The following is a 19248-nucleotide window of genomic DNA, read 5'->3' as shown; positions in this document are numbered from 1 at the left end:
TCCATTTTCTGGACCCCAGTTTTCTCATCTCTGAAATGAAATGTGTTTAACTCTAAGAATTTTAAGATCTCTTACAGCTAAAATTTCTACAATATTATAATCTCAAAGACCTGTTTTCAATCTACCTTTATCTCTGCCACAGCTTTACATTTGGGTATTTTCCAAATACACATGAGATAAATTATCTAAATAATTCTTGAGTTATAATGAAAGAATAAATGTATCTTTTATGTCTAAATCTTAGGAAGGATATATGTTTATAATAAAATATGATCATCAGTAAAGAGTCCTTGGTTTATTGGTGGAAAGCATTTTGGAGTAAAATCAAAACCATTCTGGAAAAGATTAAAAGTTATATGACTGATGCTGAGTGTGATGGGGCACATTGCAAAGTTTGAGGCCACTCTCAGCAGTTTGGCAATACCTTGTTTCAAAATGAAAAAATGTTGGGGGTGTATCTCGGAGGTAGAGCACCCCTGAGTTCAATCCACAGTACCACACACACAAAGTTATGACTGATACAGAAAACCTGCTTATAATTTAGGGTGTGGTTCTAAAAATATTTAACCGTTAGGCTTTAGGTTTTCTATTTGATCATTAATTCACTCATGCAGTCATTTGTCCCTGATTTACCTACCCCTATTATTTCATAAGGTAAGTCTACCTCTGATATATCATGAAATTCCCTGTGAGAAGATCTGACATCTACATCTTGCCAATTCTTATACTATTGCCCTTTGGCTCTTCCTGTCTGTCCTCGTCAAAGTAGTGCCTTTATTTCCACACACACTCAGAAAGTAGCAGCAGAAGCTGGGAGTCTCTACAAGCCTGGCTGTGGACTGCCTTTCAGACGGGAGCTGCACATAATTTGCTGGAAGCTTTCTCTAACAGATGTTACCAGGCAGACAAGCAAGCACACACTCCCTGAGCTGGGAGCACGAAGAGCCCGGCACACACACACACTTGCCACTACTAATACCAGGAGAGCCACCGGGTGATGGGGGGAGGTACTCTGAGGGGCCAGCCTTGCTCCGAAGCCCTGCTAATGTCTCTCTGTGGCCATGCTGTATTTTCAGCTTGTCATCATGGCTGGGACAGTGCTGCTTGCCTACTACTTCGAATGCACTGACACTTTTCAGGTGCATATCCAAGGATTCTTCTGTCAGGATGGGGATTTAATGAAGCCTTACCCAGGGACGGAGGAAGAGAGCTTCATCACCCCCCTGGTGCTGTACTGCGTGCTGGCTGCCACCCCAACTGCCATCGTAAGTACAGAAATAGACTTTCTTCTTTGCTGTCGGGTACCAAAGCATGTTTTCTGCCTGCCTTTGCTCATCTTTCCTCTCTTCCTGGGCATTTACTCAGTCTTATCAGTGGTATCCTGTTTCAGCCAAGGCAGAATGAATGGAGCTCTGTATAAAAACTCATTCAAAGAGGTCCTGTCTTTTGTAGGTGGCTTTTGCTTTGCAGTATCAGAATTTTTTTTAAATAAAGATTTTTTTTAAAGCATGTGCGAATGTCAGAAATCAACAGGCATGGTTAACTGGCATGTTCAGAACAGCTTCTGTGCTCTTGAGGGGGAAAAAATGTTGCGGGTATGTGTTTTCAGAAAGGATCCTGACTCTAGGTGCCAGCTTAGATGGAGACTCGGATCAGAGTAGAATCTAATCCCCCTGGCTGGTATCTCCTGCTGTGCTGATTCAACTTCCTGAGGGATTGGAGATGAGAGAAATCACCTGACCCCAAAGATTGTTGTGGTTCACTCTTGGCTCTATTCACATTAAGACACATTTAGCTTTGTGTATTTCCTTTTCTTTCTCAAGAGGCAAAAAATTGGCCAGAAAAATCCTCCAGGGAGACTGCTTCAGTAACATAAAGCTTACAGACCTGTGTTATTTAGTCAAGTGATCAAACACTTTGATTTTCATTCTTATTTTTAAAATAATATATCGTGGGAGTTTTGAACACTTCTGTGTCTTCATATGCTACAAAATCGGAGCAGTTGGGGTGCATTCTCAGTCAACGGTCTGCCTTTCCTCTTTCAACAGCTGCTGCTCCCAACTCTCCCCTCTGCTCTTTCTAGAGTCAATAATAAAAACACTAATGGGCATGCTAAGGGAGGTACCGATTGCTCGGACATTCAATTCAAATGTCATTTCCAGTGGCAATGTTTTTCCTTGCTCTAAAATGAAAAGGAGAATGTAGTTTTCAGGAGAAATAATCTAGGCATAATGAATCCTAGTGCTTCGTTTGGATCGTTGATCCCAGGCTTAACAAAGCCCCCCCCCTCCGAAAAAATAATACTATCCTGTAGGGACCAATGGTATGATGATAAAGTATGACATGATGTATGATGGTGGTTAAAAACACAGGCTTTACGGCCCCATGTCCTTAGATTCACATTCTGGCTGTGTGAGTTTGGGCAAGCCACCTTACTGATCCCTCCCATGTAAAATGAGAATAGTTGGCTGCCCATTTAATGAGTTGTCTTGAGGCTTAGAAATGACTTTGTGTTGTACAAGGCATGTGCAAATGGTTAGTAATACAGAAAATAAAAGAGCCTGATTGGAAACCATTTTTCATCCTCCTTGGGATCACAACCCAGCTTCTTCCATCTGAAGAGTGTGCGATTGTACTGAGAATCCCTATATACCTCCTCCGCCCCATTCTACAGTGATGGGAGGTGAACCCTTGACAGAAAGGGCCTAAAGTCTCCATCACTCTCAACTTACCCTTTCTTACCAGCCTAGGGAAGAATAGAAAGCACAGAAGATTCTTTTCTAGATGATACACAAGACACTTCAATCCCAAAATAAAATCGGGATGCCAGATTGGCTTGGAATGGCTTAATGGTGGCTCTACCTAGAGGCAGTGGGTTTAGTCTGAAATCAGATCCTGTTTCTTCCCATCGTCTATGCATATCATTTTGTTGTGTATTCAGACATGCATCTGTGAGTGATCTATCGACTTAGTAACGTATTTTACTCTCTTTTCTCCAGTTCCAAAAAAAAATCACTTTTCACCACCTATAATCTTCTGTACTATTTTTTGTAATTAGAGTTTTTTCCATTTAAAAAACTACTAGAAAAAAACATGAAAAGCAGATTAATAAAAATTATGAGCAGATGAAAAACAGAATTGATACACAAATTCAGTAGTTACTTCTTTGATATGTAAAATGTAAAACTTCTAGGTAGTTTAATATGAGAAAGGCAGAGGTTGAAAAGCAGAGGTTAAAAGGCAGTTAAAAATATATGTATGATGGCCGGGTATGGTGGCACACGCTTGTAATCCCCACACTTGGGAGGCAGAGATAGGAGGATCACGCTGGTTCGGAGCCAGTCTCACTGGCTTAAGAGACTCTGTTTCCAAATAAAAAAATATATATATATAAAATAGGTCTGGGAGTGTAGCCTGGAGGTAGAAGGGCTACCAGAAACCCCAGTACCACCAATATATATATATATATATATATATATATATATATATATATATATATATATATTAAAGCTGGACCTGATGGTGCACACCTGTCATGCCAGTATTTGAGAGACTGAGAGAAGGGATCTAAGGTTCTACACCAGCTTCAGAAACTTAGTGACTCCCTGTTTCAAAACAAAACAAACAAAAAATGTAAAAACGAGTTTGTGGTATACCTCAGAGGTAGAATGCCTCTGAGTTTAATTCCAGTACCACACACACACACAAATAATATATATGAAAAATTATCTTTTCAAAAACCACACTGTATTTTAATTTAAATTGCACATATAGGCTGAGCACAATGGTGTATGCTTATAATCCCAGTATTTAGGAGGCTGAGACAGGAGTATTGCAGGTTAGAGGTCAGCTCAGCAACTGAGAAAGACCTTGTTTAAAAAAAAAGTTGGGAGTTTGTAGCTCAGAGATATAATGTCCCTGGATTCACTCTCCAATACCAAAAAAAAATATGTAGTAAAGCTGAACAAATAACAATAGAATAAAATTCTAAACATGTCTGAAATTTATCTTAAAAAATAGGATAGAACACATAGCTACTGAATAACTCCTTTCACACTTTTAAGGAATAAAAAAAGTCCCAAACTATGTAAAGTGTTCTAGCCAAAAAAGAAATTAGGAGCCTTCCTCTATGTATTACAAAATAAAAATATGGAGTTCCAACATTTAGAAAGTCTACAGAATATCCACAAAGCCATCCAACAACAGGAGTGTTGAAAAAGAGGTTTGGTAGTTTTAACTACCTAAAAATAAAATCCTCCAAGAAAAGACAGGTAAACAGAGACTGCAGTAGATCAGATTCAATTGTTAAGACCCTTAATACTAAAACGATATGCTTTCTAAAGTAAAAAGAAGATAAGAACAGAAAATTAACAAAACAATAGTGCATATAAGCATTTCTAAACTTATCCATTTTCAAAAAATGTAAAAGATACAACACTTTTCTAATATAAAATGACAAATTTTAGCCGAGAGTGGTGGCGCACGCTTGTAATCCCAACATTCAGGAGGCTGAGACAGGAGGATGGTGGTTCACAGCCTCAGTTACTACTTACTGAGGCCCTTTGCAACTCAGTGAGATCCTGTTTCAAAATAAAAAATAAAAAATAGGGCTGGGGGTGTAGCTCAGAGGTAGAATGCCCCTTGGCTCCATCCCCAGTACCGCCAAAAAAAAAAAAAAAAATTGTTGCAGCTGCAGATACTTTCATCCAATTCCAGTCAAAGTACAACTGTTTTTTACAAAAAGCAGCAGTTTCTCAAATATGTACTAAAAGCTGCATAAATTTCAGACCCAGTCATTAATTTCATCCATAGATTTACTTTAAAAATAATTAACGCCGGGCGTGGTGGCGCACGCTTGTAATCCCCGCACTTGGGAGGCGGAGACAGGAGGATCGAGCTAGTTTGAAGACAGCCTTGCTGGCTTAAGAGACCCTGTTTCCAAATAAAAGTATAAAATGGGTCTGGGAGTATAGCCCGGAGGTAGAAGGGCTCCATCCCCAGTACCACCAAAATAAATAAATAAAATAAATAAATAAATAAGAAGAATAGAGTTTTATAAAAAATACAAAGGTTTGTGCTCGGGAATTTTTATCTCAGGAAGAATTTTAATAATGAAATACTTGTAACTAGCTTAGTGCACAATACTAGAGGATTTTAGAAGATTGGTTAAATATGTGATTGCTAGTCATGTTTTATAAATACCTAAATAGTGATAGGAAATGCTTCTGATTTAATCTTGATATTTTTAAAGGCCCCCCAAAAAACCTGTACTATAGAATTGTGTGTTAATTTTTCCTTCCTTAAGACAATCTGACAATCTTCTAATTTTCTGACTCAGAAATTTCCTAGAAAAAAAATGATCTGTATTAACTAGGACATTAGGCAAAATTGACACCTGGTTGGTAAATTATCTATGTTCTTAGAGATCTTTTATTACCTAAGGGAGTGTCATGTTATGATTTCCAACCACAATAACTCAACATGTCCATTGTGAGATCTTGAAAACTACACCACCTCTTGACTCCCATAGGGCCTTCAGCCCCTAAACCAGGATGACTTTCGCATCCTTTAATGTGTACAAGTCTCCAAGCTCCTGAGCTGTACCACTGATGGACTACTGTACGAACATGTGCTGAAGAGAAATAAGTAACATTGCCCTGATGGCAAGCTGTGGTTCCTTCCAAGTGAGCCAGTGCCAAATGTAGCCTGAGACTGTTTGTGGGTCTGAATACTTAAGACGCCTAAAGAAGATACCTTGTGGGTATTACAGCTATAATTCCAAATTTATAATTTCATAAGAAGATTGGGAAAATAAACTAAATAATTTATTATCCCAGAATTCAAATGCTGTACATTCTTATAAATTATTCATGATTATATTATTATTTTTTTTTTTTTTTTAGTACTGGGGTTCCTGGAAACCCTTCTCCCGGGCTACACTCCCAGACCTATTTTCTATTTTTATTTGGAAACAGGGTCTCTTAAGCCAGCAAGGCTGGCTTCGAACCTGCATGATTCTCCTGTCTCCACCTCCCAAGTGCGGGGATTACAAGCGTGTGCCACCACGCCCGGCTGAGTATATTATTTTAAAAATACATCCTTTGATTTTAAAGCAAATTGTATTCTCTTTTCTTCTGGCAATAACTAAGAAATAACCAAACCTTAAAGCTTAAAAGTGCCAGTTACAATCAACAAAAATACATCTAACCAGAACACACACACACACACACACACACACACACACACACACACAACACACACACACACAGAACTTTGTAGAGAATTTTTCTTCTTTTTAGGCCAAAGATAAGAATTCAGTCAGTTTAAGGGTTTTAGCAGAAATTCTCCTGGCCACAAGTTTTGATCCTGTCTCTACCATCAATTTTTCCCAAATGACAGAAATTAAAGCAGGGATCAGATGTTCTCACAGGATACCAAGGGGACACAGTCAGTGGACAGGCAACAGAGCTAACTCTATTTTCTGGGAGGACCTGTAGGCCCTCTTTAGCTCTCAACTACAAAACTCTGATTCATCTTTTCATTCTTATGTTTCTCTGGGTGAAAAAAAATGTGACTAATTATGCTGACAAGCTCACAAAATATGTACTGCGGAATAACCCATAAATGATAATAGTAAGAAAAATGTCTTATAATTGACACATATATTGTAGGCATTGCCTAACTGATCCTCACAACATCCCAGTAAATGGGGGAAAAAACCTTTCTAAAGAACTTATAAATGTTTCTTCCAACTCCTTTCATTTTTATAGTTGCAAACATTGAGACTCAACTTAGTTAAAATTTGCTGAAGGCTCCAACTAGTTCTGTACATATTTAGACAGACAGCTACCCATTTGGTCCCACTTTAATATTTTCTTCAAAATGAGAGGCATTGCTGGGGCTCAGGACTGATGCAGAACAATATGGCTTTACACCCCTGCTGATGGTACTTGATGTTCCTCCAGACCTAAAAATTTAGTGAACAGTAACAGGACACAAAGCAGAGTTCTCCAGATGCTCAAGGATATTTTCTGGCAGCAAGAAGCTATATTCACTTCTGCCTGTCTCAGTGACATATATCTTGTCCAAGAACGGCTTTTGCTAGGGCTCTGGGCCATAGACCCCTGGTGTCTCCCTCAGCACACACCCCTGTTACAGAGTGTACATGGTTCATTGTCCTCACCATACCTTCCCCAGTCATCCTTCTCGGACTTGGTCGGCCAAGAAAATCAGGGTCTATCTGGGTGTGGTGGCTCAGGCTTGTAATCCCTGCGCTTGGGAGGCAGAGACAGGAGGATCACGCAGGTTCAAAGCCAGCCTCGCTGGCCTAAGAGACCCTGTTTCCAAATAAAAATATAAAAAATAGGTGTCTGTGAGTGTAACCCAGAGGTAGAAGGGTTTTCAAGAACCCCAGTACCACCAGGAAAAAAAAGAAGGAGGAGGAGGAGGAGGAGGAGGAGGAGGAGGAGGAGGAGGAGGAGGAGGAGGAGGAGGAGAATAAATCAGGGTCTAGTCACAGCTCTGCCTCCTGGAATTGTGTGGCCTCTGGTAAATCATATTCTTTCTGTGGGTGTCTTGGTCAACATTCTCACTGTTGTTATCCAAATATACTGACCACATAACTTAGAGGAAGGATAATATATTTTCTGTTTGTGGAGATTTGAAGTCTCAGCCCATGTCAGGCTGGGTCTGCAGAACTCAGGACATGGTGGGGGAAAAGCAGAGAGAAGTAAAGTGCTAGGCCTGACTCTCACATCTTGGAGGCCAGAAACACAAAGAGAATGGGGATGGGGATGGGGAGAAACCATATAATCTTCAAGGCCATACCCTCATAAACCCTTCCTCAGCAACCAAGCCCCGCCTCCAACATTGCTTCCTTATTTTTGTAAGGGCTAGGAGGACATTCTAAGTCTAAACCATTACAATGGTTTAGTTTCCTAATCTTTATATATTTTTAAAAAATAGATTAGGATAAGTTATTTCCAATATATTTCCAGTTCTCAGAACTGCATAGTGTTGTTGTTGTTATTGTTGTTGTTGTTGTTGTTGTTTTGCCTTCTCAAAACAATTTTCTATTCTCTCTGGAGTATAGTGAAGGCAAGATTCCACTTGGGTGATACTAATGGTAACTCTTGAACAAAGGAGCTCACACTGGGCTTGTCCTTGGTTTTCTGAGCATCCTCAAGCACATTGACAGTGGCAGAACCTTGCACCCTATGCTGCTCTGTGTCTCTACAGATTGGAATTAACAACCCCTTTTAAAACTGCGGGGACTTGCCGGAAAGGCATGAGGGGAAAGACTGTGCTGCTTGACCTGCCATTTCCTATATCTCCTTTTGTGCTCTGCTGTCAGAAAATATCAGTGTCCTGTTGAGACAGGGCCACATGGGATGAGCTGCACAGGGCCAAGGCCATTGCTGTCCCAGATCTTTAGGAAAGGTTAGAGCATTGAAGAATTATTGCATTCAGAACTGTTCAGCCAAAAGTAGTGGCCTGTTCTTCAAAGAAATCTGCAGGGTATGTTCTGACCACTTGGAAACCTTGGCTAACTATTGCCTTGGGCCTTCTGAATGAACTCATACTCAGAGTAAAAGGAAGAGAGCCTGTTTGGATAAGAGGATTTTATCCTTCTGAGGAATCTGATTTGCTCTTATTTTATCTCAGTCCCAGGGGCACAAAGCATGAGAAAATAGCTATTAAACCTTTTCCTTGGCCATACAATGAAGTGACAAGGGAGTATTTAGTATTGAAGCACCAGAATATTTGACTCCCAGCCCAAGAGACTTGAAATAGCTTGCAGTTGGCATGCAAGTATGCACACACGCATATATATGACTCATCTGGAATTTCCTAGGAAAGGAAGAGATCAACACAATTTGATAGAAAGACACAATTTGGAGGATATTGTGAATCTTCATCTGGGAGTTTCTAGGCTGTTAGCTCTTACAGCAAATGTAAAAGCACAACGCAGATCACAAAGCAGACTCTTGATAATGCGAGTCTCTTGGCTGGCTGATGAGGGACGCAGCTGCTAAGTAAAGGAGACATTGTAGGACCTTGTACTCCCTCATAATTTGTCTCTTTTGGGCTCTGAACAATCTTATCTGTTGAAACTCTTTTTAACATTTTATAATTCACATCTTTTCCCCTTTTGTACATTACCACATGACTTGCCTTTTTAAAAATATATTACCACAACTACATTTTCTTTGATAATACTCAGACTTTACAGTGTAATTTTTTCTATAAAAGATTTATAGAGATATCACCATTTATTTTTATGGATTAAAAAAACTAAAGAATAATATATTCTCTTAGTTTCTGCTATGTGTATATTAGTGATATAAATTTCCATTAGAGATTTTTTGCCTGACATTTTTCCACAGAGACATGCTTCTAGATGATCATGTTAAAGAGCTTGGTAATTTATTTATTAATATTGTTTGCCTAAAAATATATGATGGTCAGTTTATTTGGCAATTCCAATCCATTTTACTTTTTACTGAGTAAAAATCCTACAAATATCCTACAAAGCTATAGTAACCAAAGCAGCATGGCACTTGTATAATAGACACATAGGCCAATTGATCAGAACAGAGAACTTAGAAATAAATCCACAAGTTTAGAGCCAGCGCATCTTCAAAGTTGTTGGGAATACACAATTGGGAAATGGCAATCTCATCGCTAAATTATGTTGGCGAAACTGGATTTCTATTGCAGAAGAATGAAGCTAGACTCATACCATATAAAAAAATGAACTCAAAATGGATTAGACTTAAATGTAAGACTTGAAACTATGAAACTACTAGAAGAAAACATGGGGGGGAAGCATGATGACACAGGTCTAGATTGTGAATACAATAAATGATACAGTTCCTAAAAACACAGCAACAAAGGCAAAAATAGAGTATTATGCCAAACTAAAGTTTCTTCACAGCAAAGGAAACCAGATAACCTATAGAACAGAAGAAAATATTAGCAAACTAATATCTGATAAATAATATTTAAAATATATAAATCCGGGAGTGAGAGCACATGTTTACAATCCAAGTACTTGGGCAATTGAGACAAGGAGCATCGCAGGCTCAAAGCAGCCTCAACTACTTTAGTGAGGCCCTCTGCATCTTAGACCCTATTTCAAAATATAAAGAATAAAAAATAGGGCTGTGGATGTAGCTCAGAGTTAGAATGCCCCTGTGTTCTAAACCCAGTACTGCAAAAAAAAAAAAAAAAAAAAAAAAAGGACTGGGGGTGTAGCTTGGAAGTAGAATCCCCCTGGATTTAGTCCCCAGTACCACAAAAAAATTAAAATTAAATAAAATTGATTAGAAATCCAACTCAACAATATTATAATACCTTGATTAAAAATGTACAAAATGATCTGAATAGACATTTCTCAAAATAAAAAGCAACCAACAGCTATATGAAAAAAATATTCAACATCATTAATCATCAGGAAAATATGAATTCAAACAATCACCTCATACCTGTTAGGTGATTATTACCAAAATAAAAAAAAGAGAAAATTTGGCAAAAAATGCAGGAAAAAGAGAACCCTTTAACATTGTTAGTGAACATATTAGTATAGTTACTGTGGTTAAAACTATACAAAAATTTCTCAAAAAATTAAAGATAGAACTTCCATATGGTCTAGCAACTTCACTTTTGTATATATATGCAAAGGAAGTGAAATCAGGGTGTTGAAGAGCTATCTATACTCCCGTATTTATTGCAGAATGATTATATTAGCCAAAACATGGAATCATCCTAAGTACCCACCAAGAAAGATAAATGAAGAAAATGTGGTCTTCATACATAGTTGGATACTATTCAACTGGAAAAAATTAGGAAATCCTGTGACACATGGACAAACCTAGAGAACATTCTGATAAGTGACATAAGCCAAGCACAGAAAGACAAATACCACAATCTTACCTATGTGGAATCCGAAGGAGTTGCTCTCATAGAAGTAGAGAGTAGAACAATGATCACCAGGAGGCATAGTGGCTAGGGATGAGAGGTTGAGGAAGTATTGCTCAAAGGATACAATATTTTATTTTATTATTTTATTTTTTGGTGTTACTGGGGATGGAACCCAGGGGCCTTCTACCTCCGGGCTAGACTCCCAGACCTATTTTATATTTTTATTTTAGAAAACAGGGTCTCTTAAGCCAGCTGAGGCTGGCTTCGAACCTGTGCAATCCTCCTGTCTCAACCTCCCAAGCGCGGGGATTACAAGCGTGAGCCACCACGCCCGGCTAGGATACAATATTGTAGCTAAATAGAAAGAATACATTCAAGACATATATTGTACAATATGGTGCCTGGATTTAATATCAATACACTGTAATCCTAAACATACTAAGAGGTTGGATATTAAGTACTCTCACTACCAGAATGGTAATATATATGCTAACGTACCTACATTTAGTCCCACATACATATATATAAAAAATTATATATTTAAATATCACATTGTACATAATACATATAATTCTACCTGTCAAAAATAGTTTCGAAGCTGGGCATGGTGGCACATGCCTGTAATCCCAGTATTTGAGAGACTGAGAAAGGAGGATCAAAAGTTTGAAGCCAACGTCAGCAATTTAGTGACGCTCTCAGCAACTTAGAGAAAACCTGTTTCCAAATAAAAAAAATAAAATAGGTCTGACTATTATAAAATATAAAATTATATAAAATTTATTTATTTATAAGTAAATAAAATAGTGTCCATATTTGAAGCCCAGGCGTAGAAGGCCCCTGGTGTACTATGTTTAAGGATTATTTATTTGCCATTTGGGTTTTCATATTTGAAGCATTACTTTATCAAGGCACAACAATTGTCCTTATTTCTTAAAGCATATCTATTATGTAAAGGTATGTGTGACTTAGGATCATAGTTGGCATAGTTGGGGGATGATAAATACACAAATGGAATTTACTTACAGTTTATCTATTCCAGATCTAATTTGTCCTTGACCACATCTCACTGGAGGATGCTCTCATTTGCCATGATTAATATGATGTTTGTTAGCCAATAATTACAAGGGCCAAATAGGCAGGGTGGCCAAGGCCAAGCACATGGAGGGTCCCACATGCCCCAGCTGCTCTCTGAGCAGAGATAGATTGAGACAGAGTGGCGTGGCAGAGGTACAGATGGAGGAACCCAGCCACTGCCAAAACCAGAGTCACAAATCTGCCAATATGTACAAAATGGCATAAATGTGGGCTGAAGGCTCAGCAGAAAGAAGAAAGACCTTTCCCTTCACAGCCTTCCATTCCCTGTGCAGAATCAGGTCCTGTGTGAGACTACAGAGAAATGCACCCAGTGTCTGGGTAGGAAAATGAACACCCTGAGGTCCACTCCTGAGTGAACGGGAGTTGGACTCTCTCATCAGCAACCTTTACGTCCATCAGTTTCTACTAAAAGCCAGGTGTATCTCACTGCATTTCAATTATGAAATAACTCTCTTCCCCTCTCCTTCTCTTCCTTCCTTCATTTCTTATGCATATATTCATTATCACAATATATTCTAGGCATTGCCAATAACTAGACATAGAGGTTGGAATACACCTTTGCTCTGACATTTTCCTTTCATGCTACATACCTCATTTGTGATTTGAATGTTGGCTAAGCAATTTCTGTATCACTTATAATTTATGGCTTGAGTCTTAAGACTTCCTACATATAGATTTATTTAAGATCTTTGAGAGCCCTATTTCTTTTTGTTTATTATGTTTTGTTTATCCTGGAGTATTTGTTCAGATCTGGCTATAGTCATAACAAATTTATTGTTAATACTAAATGTGCCTACGAAAGTTTTTTTTAACAGCATTCTACAAAAGAGTTAAACTGGCTTGTTACTATCATAGTCAGCCAAATCTACACGTTTTATGGCTTTCTGCTTTTAAACAAAAAGCCAAGATTTATTTGCCTTCTTTCCCTTCTCTTATTGCTCCTTAATGGCAATTTGGACTGTCATGGTTCATTTCAAGGAAATACCACTCTGATGTAGGAGACCTTCAAAATATTTTTATCCTGATCATACAGATAAGAAAACTGGGGCATAGAATTGTTAGTGCATCCAAGGTTATCAGAGCTAGTAAGACACAAACCATAGGGAGCTACAGGGGTGATGAGCTGAGCTACAAGGATATGAAGGGTCTGTGATACAGCAAGAATCGTCCAGGCCACATACAATGATCAGACTCCTTCTCTTTTCTTCCAAATAAAATTCAAATTAAAGTGTACCCCCCCCCTTTTAAAGAGCTAACCACATTCTGGATTCTGGGCAGGAGATAGGAAAAAGTTTTCAAATATTAATGACCTTCAACTGGAAGAGCTTGGAGTTTTTAGGGACAAATTGACATTTTTTTCATGTGATGGGATAAGAACCATAATAGTGTTCTGCATCAAGTGCTCTTGGCAGAGGAGGTGAAAGTCCCTCCTGTAAATAAAGATGGCATATTATAAATATATAACATACAGCAAAGTCTCCTAGCCAGGAAATACATTTGGCGATAGGAATGAAAACTGACTAGAGCAAATTTGGCTCTGTGAAAGGAGATAAATTCTACCAAAGAGCCTTGGCTTCTTCTACATTACCTTTGTAATATATGATCAGACACAATCTGCCTGATTTTACAAGATCTTTGTGTGTATATGTTCCTAGTAAATTATATTTTCATGGAGGACAGAAGCCTTTTATTCACCTTGCAATCTGCTTCCCCAATGACCTGGCAAAGTGCTTTGCAATAATAATATACTAGTAATAATAATGATGATTTAATAACAGTAACAGCTTCAGCTCTTCATAGTGCATGCTATATTCCAAGCACTATTTTGAACAATTCACACACACACACACACACACACACACACACACACACATATGTTCATATCTGCATATGCATGTATATATTTGATTAAAACTAAAAATACTGTTATCCCAATTGTCCTAAGACAACTGATGCATAAAAAGATTAAACAGTGTGTCTAAGGCCTCACAGCCAGTAAGTCACAAACCCAGCTTTGAAACCAAGACAATTTGATTTCAGAGTTTTTTCTCTTAACCATATATAAGACACAATAGCAACTAAAATTTTTTAAGTTTATACTTAATATTGAGAACACTAAAAACAAAATAGGTCAATTTAATATCCTTTAGACACAGAAAGAATCACATGTTAAAGTGTAAGATAGGACTGCATAGTGGAAATGGGACCATCACCCACATTCTAGGGCTGCTCCACGCACCACATGGCTGTGTGTGACCACACCCTGGAGGCCCTCAGGGTTCTCACCAGTAAAGAGAAGGAAAAACACATATAAATTATTCCAGTCCTGACATTTATACTTTCTCACAAGTAAAGTGAGGGTGATTTTCCTACATTAGATAGTGTGTTGGCATGTTACTTGGATAAAGTGCCTGACGCCCAATGTTCAACAGATGATGGTAATTATTAACTTTTTATGCTTCATTGAGGGGTCTCACTTTTCAGTTGTAGTTGTAGGTAGTGTCAGAGTTCATTAAAACATCTCATGTGTCAATTCTTTATTTTAAATAGGAAAGTTCTGTGTTGGGTACTACAAGGATAAATTTTAAGTATAAGATGTAGACTTTGCCACCAAGGAACTTATAAACCATGCAAGGGAGTTATGACTTAAAGGCAATACATATTAGTTTAAAATGATTAGAGATAGGTGCCATATAATAAGGAAGGGACAGTTAGCCATTTCAGAGGAGGAGAAATGTATCGCGGGCAAACATGACAAATAAGGCTTTATAATGTAATTATGGTAGAGTTGTCCTATGGTGAAGTAATAATTCATTGTGATATGTATATATAATACCTTCTTGGGCACACTGGCTTGCTAAATCATTCCTCATCACTGAAATTCACACACTGAGTAAAAAGTAACAATCCCAGCATGAGCCATATCACAAATTCTATTACAATTTGTTATTTAAATGTTCTACATGGCCTTAGAATTTAATATTATACTCTGAACTCTATCTGAAATTATGATTGCTTCCTCTAGTTCTTTTGAAGAATGAAATGCAAACTATTATCTAACTCTACTATCTAACATCTTCAACATGATATCTTTTAAAAAGGATCGTGAATCCTCAAAAGATATTTTTAAGCCACTCTTTAATCAAATACCTCTCCCGCTTGACATTTCTTAAACATTCCTTTCCCAGATTTTTATTGGTGAGATATCCATGTATTTTATAAAGTCAACAAGGGAATCCCTGATTGCCCAGGAGAAAACCATTCTGACTGGAGAATGCTGTTACCTGAACCCCTTACTCCGAAGGATCGTCAGATTCATAGGTGAGTAGGAAAGCCTGATGAAGTATCCCTTGTATACATGTGAAACTTATTAAACTTGGTGAACACAGTAAAGTAATCTAAGCTGTGTAACTGTCAACTTTATAAGCAAAGGCTGCTTTGGCAATTTTCCAGGAAGGACAGAAATTGAGCCTCCTTCTACTGCCCAAGTCAAATTTTGATCCTTTGAAGTAAAGTAGTACTTGTTAAATTGTCCTAAAAATGTTTTCATCTTTTAATTTCTTTTCTCTATATAACCTTTACCTGAGATTTCCCCCAAGACATATATTTTAATATTGACTGGATATTATTGACCCATTCCTTTTAGCAGGGTCAGGCAAGGGTAGAATGGGGAGAGAAGAGGACACCAATAAAAATGGTTTAGAAATAAATTTCCTGACAAAGATTTATGTCTGATGGTTTTATTATGCAGGGAATTTAACAAAGGGTAGGATATCTAATCTATCCGTTTCTTATAGGAATGCTTTCTAAAGTTGGAAAAGAAATCCTTCTATTAGTTTTCATGACAAGGAATATTGAAGGCATGTCTCACATCACTCCTTCCAGGATTTTTATAAAACTTCCTGGGGTGCTATCAACAACGAATATAGATATAGGAATGTACATGTGAGTACAGGTAGAAATTTGTCTTGCAGAGATCTTAAAATGATACACATGACAGTGTCCTAATGAGATCTTGCAAATATCTACTGGCTGGATTCTCAGGGGAGCCACAAGTAAACTCCCCAAATGTAAATATTCCTGGTGTTAAAATTAGCCATGATACCATTTAAAATATATTTCTGAGAGCCAGAAATACAGCATGCTTTCAGCCTTTTAGTAATCATTAATCTTCTTTTCCCTGTTGTAGGAAAGGGTTGAATTTCTTCAAATCAAGAGCAAATGACTACATCAAAATTTAATAGACAATAATGCCCCTGAATGGAGTGGGAATGAGAGAAGTGGTAGAGTGGGGGACTAATGTCAAAAAAGCAACCCTCAACATTAAAATAGTCCTGGGAATTTACTAGTGATATCTGCAGAATAAAAGCGTTTGCAGACTGTGGAAAGTTGTAGTTGGCTCATTGGGTATATCTTAGTCCATATATTGCCACCACTATCTATGTCATCCATTGCAAACAATGGGTCTTTTCAAAGATATACAAAGTTAAGCTGCTTCCCACCGGAGTGGCTAGATAGCAAACCATCAAGGGAAAAAGAAAAAACAAGAGGAGGGTACTTATTATACAGAATACTAAATCAGATACTTTATATACATTCTTTCATTTCATCTACCCAATACCCTATAAGATATTTTATGGTTCTAATTGTACAGATGAAACATCTGATAGAAAATGGGGTAAAGTAACTTTCCCCAAGGAATATGTGTGTGCTGGATCCATGTACAGGTACCTAATTTAATGCAAGGAAGAAGACCATGTGATCACCATCTGATTTGCTTCCTGTGTTTATAATTAAACAAGTTAACCAAAGCAGAGGGTTATTAGATTGCAATGAAATGAAAATATCACTAGAAGTCACTGTTGATATTCTTTGGCAAAGATAAAGCATACCTATTTGTAACTCACCCTAGCTTGGGCAGGGTCCAAAGAATAGAAATATTAACTGATATTGGCATTAATGTAGGCATCTACACTTTGTCACTCAAAAATATAAGAAGATCAAAAGATCACTCCACCACCCAAGAGCAAACCCTGCAGTATGCCTGTTGGGGTACATGGTAGTCCCACTGTAGTGAATTACAACATGCCTTTTTAAATAAGCGTGGGCTTTTTGTTTTGGTTTGGTTCTTTGGATGAACAAAGAGCAAAAATAAACTCTTAAAGCACAGATTTGCCTAAAACTAGTTTCAGAGATGCTAATTCTTTTTCATTTGCCTCCTTTTAATTATCTTTATTAACATTCTCCAGCTTATTTTTAGGTCATTAAAATGCATAGATAAAGCTATTTCTAAGAGAAAGCCTGAGAAGTCTATTCTGGCTTTTCATATAGGAGGGTTGGAGGCATGGGGGCTGGAGGAGGGGCTTATCTTGAGAGGAATAACTATTTCTGAGTACCTGTAGATTGTTTTTTTTTTTTCTCATAAGGGAAGAAAATATACTACTTGAAATAAAGATCCTTTAAATGTAAATGTTTCCTTTGGCAAGAATTAAAGTAAAATAAGGTACTGATCAAAATGCATTAGAAATGTTATTGTAAAGAGCTTAACAGTCTTTTTTCTAGCCCAGTAGCCACCAAAATAGATGCTATGCAATTGGCTTTGGAAAATGACAACTGTTTCTGATAACTATTCTAATTAAGCTCGATGGCAGGGCTTTTCATTTGCAGCTGACGTAATTATTCTAGGATCCATTACAAACAGTATTTCTAACAAATTCAACTAGCTTCAACATTGCAAAATGAAGACCAATACATTAACAAAATATTTTTAAAGAAAATAATGCTTTATGCTGCCAAGGATGAGAAAAAATGGGGCTCTAATACATTTCTGGGAAGACTAAGTTGATATGCCCTTTATTCGTTGCAATTTGGCAGCATATTTCAGTAGCCTTAAAAATAACTGGCTTTTTTAAACCAAAAATTCACTTCAAATAGCGTGTCCTAAGGAAATAGTTAGAGATGTATGCTAATTTTATGGATTAAAATTGTATTGTCATTATATATATTAGAAATGTAATATAATTATTTTAAGTCACTACCAACATAAGGTACAACCTCAGAAAAATACATTAAGAATGTTTATGGAGGTAAAATATTGATATATTATATGAAAAAGTCAAGCCGGGTGTGGTGGCACACGCTTGTAATCCCAGCATTCAGGAGGCTGAGACCTGGAGGATCGCAGTGGACAGCCTCAGCTACTTAGTGAGGTCCTCTCAACTCAGTTAGACCCGGTTTCAAAATAAAGAATAAAAAATAGGGCAGGGGGTGTAGCTCGGAGGTAGAATGTCCCTGGGTTCCATCCCCAGACCCACAAAAAAAAAAAAGAAAGAAAAAGTCAAATTTTCTTTATAATCATTTCTTTTTTATATTTTTATTTATGTATTTATGTATTGTATGTATGTATGTATGTATGTATGTATGTATGTATGTATTGGTGGTACTGGGGTTCCTGGAAACCCTTCTACCTCCAGGTTACACTCCCAGACCTATTTTTTATATATATTTTTTTATTTGGAAACAGGGTCTCTTATGCCAGCAGGGCTGGCTTCAAATGCAATCCTCCTGTCTCCGCCTCCCAAGTGTGGGGATTACAAGCGTGTGCCACCACGACCAGCTCTTTATAATCATTTCTAAGCCAGACACAATGGTACACAATTGTAATCCCAGTACTTAGGAAGCTGAGATAAGAAGATCACAGGTTGGAGACCAGAATCAGCAGCTTAATGAAACCCTGTTTCTTGAGATTATGCTAAGCAAAATAATCCAGTCTCAAATAGAGAATAATTGTATGTTTTCTCTCACATATGGAATCTAGATAGAATTCGAAAACAAGGGTAAACGCAGAGAAGCAGAGACTTCAGTGGAGTGATGAAGGGAGGCTAGGAGAGGGAAGAGGGGGATAGAAATGCAAAGAAGTAACAGTTGAAATAATGTTGTATATGTATATTAAATTACCAAAGCCAGGCTTAAAGACATGTACAGCAAAGGGAGGAATGGGGTGGGACCCAGAAGGAAATGCTCCAAGAGTTGTGTGCATGTATATTCCTGTCACTCTAACCCCAGGATGATATATAATTATAATATACCAATAAAGGTATAAAAATAAATAAATAAAAATTTAAAATATGAAGGGATGGAGATATAGCTCAGTGGTAGAGTACCCTTGAGTTCTATTCCCAGTGCCACACAAAAATATATGTATAATGTATGTTAATAATATATAATATA

The 19248-nt window shown here is 37.5% G+C and overlaps 1 protein-coding gene across 1 annotated transcript in view; it reads left to right on the top strand.

Moving 5' to 3' along the window:
- Window positions 1–19248, top strand: part of PLPPR1 (phospholipid phosphatase related 1) — a gene marked incomplete at both ends in the record, with an annotated part of 111970 nt that overhangs the window by 70083 nt on the left and 22639 nt on the right. Inside the window, 2 exons of the mRNA XM_080709641.1 lie at window positions 1077–1265; window positions 15207–15339. Of these exons, the coding sequence (XP_080565767.1) occupies window positions 1077–1265; window positions 15207–15339 (322 nt within the window). The remainder of the gene's footprint in view (window positions 1–1076; window positions 1266–15206; window positions 15340–19248) is intronic.

This window comes from Muscardinus avellanarius (genome assembly GCF_963383645.1).
Source record: "Muscardinus avellanarius genome assembly, chromosome: 13".
NCBI classification, from domain to species: Eukaryota; Metazoa; Chordata; class Mammalia; order Rodentia; family Gliridae; genus Muscardinus; species Muscardinus avellanarius.
This window is presented reverse-complemented; position numbering and strand designations above follow the sequence as displayed.